The following is a 4,729-nucleotide window of genomic DNA, read 5'->3' as shown; positions in this document are numbered from 1 at the left end:
AAGTATGGCGTGTGGATGAGAGACCCGGAGCCCGTGTACCCCTACACCCGGGACACCACGTGGAGAGTTGACACCGTTGGCACGGATATCCGTCAGGTCTTCGAGTACGACCAGATCAGCCAGTTCACACAGGGCTACCCTTCCAAAGTTCACATTCTGCCCATCCCAATGGAGAGCACAGGGGCGGTAGTTTACCGTGGAGCCCTCTATTATCAGAAACACACATCCAGAACTGTGATCAGGTATGAACTCAAGTCCGAGCGAGTGCAGGCTCAGAGGGACATTCCCGATGCTGGTTATCACGGCCAGTTCCCTTATTCTTGGGGCGGCTATACAGACATCGACTTGGCAGTAGACGAAACAGGACTTTGGGTCATCTATAGCACAGAAGAGGCGAAGGGAGCCATCGTCCTTTCCAAAGTGAATCCGGAGACCCTGGAACTCGAGCAAACCTGGGAGACCAACATTCGAAAACAGTCGGTGGCCAACTCCTTCCTCATCTGCGGCACCCTGTACACCGTCAGCAGCTACTCGGCGGCCGATGCCACCATTAACCTGGCGTACGATACCGGTGCCAGGAGCAGCAAGGCTCTGAGCATCCCGTTCAAGAACCAGTTTAAATACAGCAGCATGATTGATTACAATCCTGCTGAAAAGAAGATCTTCTCATGGGATAATTTCAATATGGTGGTCTATGACATAAGGCTTTCTCAGATGTGAAACACATCGGAGCTCTCCCAGGAACGAGAGGAAGACGTCGTCCTCAGGACCAACTAGGGACTCAAGGACAGGGGAGGAGGCAGAGGGAAGAGCAAGCCTTCCCGTGCTCGTGCTGGTTTTTTGTGCTTTCCTTGTTTGTATAAACTCAGCAGAATTCATCTTTTCATAGCACTTGGCTCTGAAGTAATAATTTTTTTTTTTTGGAGTGGGGAGGCAGTGGAGGAGAAGATGGGCATAGTCACAAGTTTTGATTGAACATCATAAATTCTGCACAAAAGTAGCAACCCTTTTTATGAATAATCCCAAATGGCTGAAGAACCGAACCTCTTGGAGAGCTTCTTGAGGAAAGCAAAAGGAAGAAGAAGGTCTGATGGTAGGTTGGCCAAGACTACCCATTCTACAGTTTGGGGTGGTGGATTTTTAAGTTCATCAGCATAAACTCTTCTTCCGTGGATGGGATCACACTATTCCTCCAAACCGTCTCATCCTGCTTGATTCTCATTCATGTTTTCCTATAAATGTACCACTGAAGACCTGCCCAACTTGCTGCGGGTGGGTGGGAGGGAGGTGGAGGATGTTCCTCTGCTATTTTAATTTCTCGGGGCTTGCAGAGCTGCCATATATAACACGAAGCCTGTGACTCAGTGAAGAGAAGCATCCTAGTGCCTACGCTGGGCTTTGATTCAGAGATGATGTATTCTCAAGAGTTCCTTCCTGCTATCTCTGATGGTGCCCATTGGTGCCTTTTCAAATAAACATGTTGCAGAATGTCCATATTTAAGTGTGGTGTGACTAGATTACTGTGCATTTGATATATACTTGTGTCTACCACACGTGTTTCTTCCAAATCTCGTCCAGTGCTTGTATTTGAGATCAAGGGGAAGGGATTACCTTCTAAAAACGAATATGGAAGAATAGGGCTTGAAGAAAAGGATCATAGGATGGCAGATATAACCTGAGAAGTAGCCAGCATGCTTTACATCTCCAGCCTCCAGCAAAATAAGGCAGGAGGCAATATTCCCACATAATCTTAAAATCCTTAATTTAGAGCAAGAAGGAACTTGAGAGACCATTTTCAGCTTTCTCCTTTCACAGATGAGGGCAGTGAGGAATGCAGTGGCTAAGGTCACTCGGGCAGCTAGGTGGTGTGTAAATAGAAATTTGGTACACCTGAACTACATCACCCAGCATCCCTTTAAGTCAAGTCCTCTCTTGGCATCCTGACGTTTTAGGGAATAAATTTGCTGGAAACCCTGCCCTCAGAGGCTCTCTCCCGGGTGTGCAGTCTGAGAAGCATTTCTCTTTTACTGAGACTATTTTTTTTCTTTTGCTTCAAGTTATTATTATTAAATCTTATCAAAATAATACTTGAAGTATTTTGGATATTCATTTTTTAATCTTACAGTGGTATAATGGGGAGAACACTGGGCTTGGAGTTAGGAAGACCTAAGTTCTTATCAGGCATCAGACACTTATTAGCTGGGTGACCCTGGGCAAGTCATCTAACCCCTATCTGCCTCAGTTTCCTCAACTGTCATTAGGACCCCCCAAATAAATCTTTGATGATGAACTTTTAGCCAAGCTATTGAAGAAGGTGAGGAAAAAAGGTCAGGATTGGAGGGACTATGGTATCATTTTTTTTTTAAACTCTTACCTTCCATCTTAGAATCAATACTAAGGGGGAAGCTATGAGGCTCAGCTGACCTAGAGATGGGAGTTTCTGGTTTAAATCTGGGCTTAGACACTTTCTAGCTATGTGATCCTGGGCAAATCACTTAACTCCAATCGCCTAGTCTTTAAAGTTCTTTTGCCTTAGAACCAATACACATTATTTAAAGGGTTTTTAAAAAAGAATAAATACTAAGTATTGATTAAGAGACAGAAGAGTGGTAAAGGCTAGGGGCAATTGGGGTTAAGTGACTTGCTCAGGATCACACAACTAGGAAGTGTCTGAACCCAGGACTTCCCATCCCAAGACCTGACTCTCTACCCACGGAGTCACCTAGATCATCGTTAATTCTAATCACACCATACCTACACACTACTAATTACTCTTCTTTAAGTATTTTTAAATTTTAAAAATTCTTTTTTCAGCAGCCTGGCAATACTTTTCCATTCCACTCACTTTGGTTTCTTGTTCAAATTCAGTGGCAAGCAATGACTGAAGCCTCCTCCTTTCAAGCTTTTATTATTTTCGCTAATTAACAAAAGGCAACAAATATTCTACAACAAGGATAACAAAAACTACACTTAATTCATGTCAAAGTGTTGATTTAAAAAGAATTTTTAAAAACCTCTAAGCTAAGAAATAACAATCACAGTCAAGAGGGCAAACCTCTCACTCACACTGAAAAAGAAGTGCAAAGAAGAGGATGCATCTCTTCTAAAATGATATGGAAAGCCCCTCGGAGACACACGAGGCAGCAAGTCGGCCTGAGTTACTTCAGTCAGGTTTCATCCTTCTCACATCAGCCTTACAGAAGCAGGCAAGGGTCTCAGGAGCCTTCGGCAGGAGATGGGGGAGGCGGAGGAGGGACGAGGAGTATAGGAGAAGTGGTGCCCGAGGGAGAGGAGAATCCTAGCTTCATTATTCTAGAAGGAAATGCAGAATTGACTCCTTAATAGTGACCTTTTAGGTATGATGACAAGCAGGTTGACAAGTGAGGAGAAAGACTTGCAATGTCCAGGATGACCAGATGTAGCATCATCATTCTCGACCACCTATTCTTTTTGACTGTTGGACTAATTATGTTCAGGGAGCTAGCAAGGATTCTGCAAATATTTCTTTGTTTGCTTAAATTAAAATTAAATTAAAAATATGTACTCTCCCTAAATATACCAAAATACCTATAGCAGGGCATTTTGTGATCACTAAGAACTGGAAATGAAATAGATGCCTTGGCAAATAGTGAAATACATTTTGGTCCACGAATAAGATGGAGTTCTACTGTGCTGTAAGAAATGATCTGTGTGGTGAATTTAGAGAAGCATAGAAAGATCTATGCGAACTGATGCTAGGATCTTAGTTTCATTATTCTGGAAGAAAAGGCAGAAATAAATCCCAAATAGGGAAATTTTAGCCCTGTTGACAAGTGAGGAGAGGGACTTGAGTTAATATCCTTTGTAATAAGCAGAGCCAAGAAAACACACACAGTAAAGATAACAGTGTCAACAGACACACACACACACACACACACACACACACACACACACAAATAAAAACCAAATGTGACTAAATTATAAAGATAAGCCTGATTCAGATCTGGGGGACCCCTTTCCCCTACCCAACTCCTTCAAGGCATTGGGAGGTTCACAGATTTTTTTTTAAAACACTTAGCTTCTGTGTATTGGCTCCTAGGTGGAAGAGTGGTAAGGGTGGGCAATGGGGGTCAAGTGACTTGCCCAGGGTCACACAGCTGGGCAGTGTCTGAGGCTGGATTTGAACCTAGAACCACCCCCCACCCAGTCTCTAGGCCTGACTCTCAATCCACTGAGCTACCCAGCTGCCCCCAGGTTCACAGATATTGCATATTGCACATTTTCAGACTTTTTCAAACATATCCTTCAGTTGTACTGGTTTTTTTTCCCTTCTGTCTTTAAAAAATATTTTGTTAAATGGGTGGTTTTTCTTGGAGGAGGAAGAATCCTGGAGACTGCTATGATGACGTAAAAACAAAAGACAGCAATAACTACTTACTTGGAAAATAATAATACGCTCAATAGCTATCTAATTAATCTGTCCATGAATCTGGTCCTAGATGAATGAAACTGCTGGAATGGGTCTTAGATGCCATCTTGGCCAATCTCCAACTCTTACAAATGGGAAAATGGGCTCCCAGAGGGGAAGGGATTTGCCCTATATTACCCTGCAAGTGAAAGGAAAAGAGCTATGACCAGAGTTCATGTCTCCCAATCCACTGTTCTTTCTACCACATTACATTACTTCTTAATTTCATACATGGAAACCTGACTGTGGTAGATCATAAAATGGATGGGATTGGGATATAGT

The 4,729-nt window shown here is 43.1% G+C and overlaps 1 protein-coding gene across 1 annotated transcript; it reads left to right on the top strand.

Moving 5' to 3' along the window:
• Window positions 1–3: 3 nt before the first annotated feature.
• MYOC (myocilin) lies at window positions 4–1,496 on the top strand (the record flags this gene model as incomplete). Its single annotated transcript, XM_044683597.1, has 1 exon — window positions 4–1,496. A coding segment is annotated over one exon (717 nt), but the record flags the coding sequence as incomplete, so codon positions are not given.
• Window positions 1,497–4,729: the final 3,233 nt, after the last annotated feature.

This window comes from Gracilinanus agilis, unplaced genomic scaffold, assembly GCF_016433145.1.
Source record: "Gracilinanus agilis isolate LMUSP501 unplaced genomic scaffold, AgileGrace unplaced_scaffold26768, whole genome shotgun sequence".
NCBI classification, from domain to species: Eukaryota; Metazoa; Chordata; class Mammalia; order Didelphimorphia; family Didelphidae; genus Gracilinanus; species Gracilinanus agilis.
The sequence above is the reverse complement of the archived record's forward strand: the minus strand, read 5'-3'. Positions and strand labels throughout refer to the sequence as shown.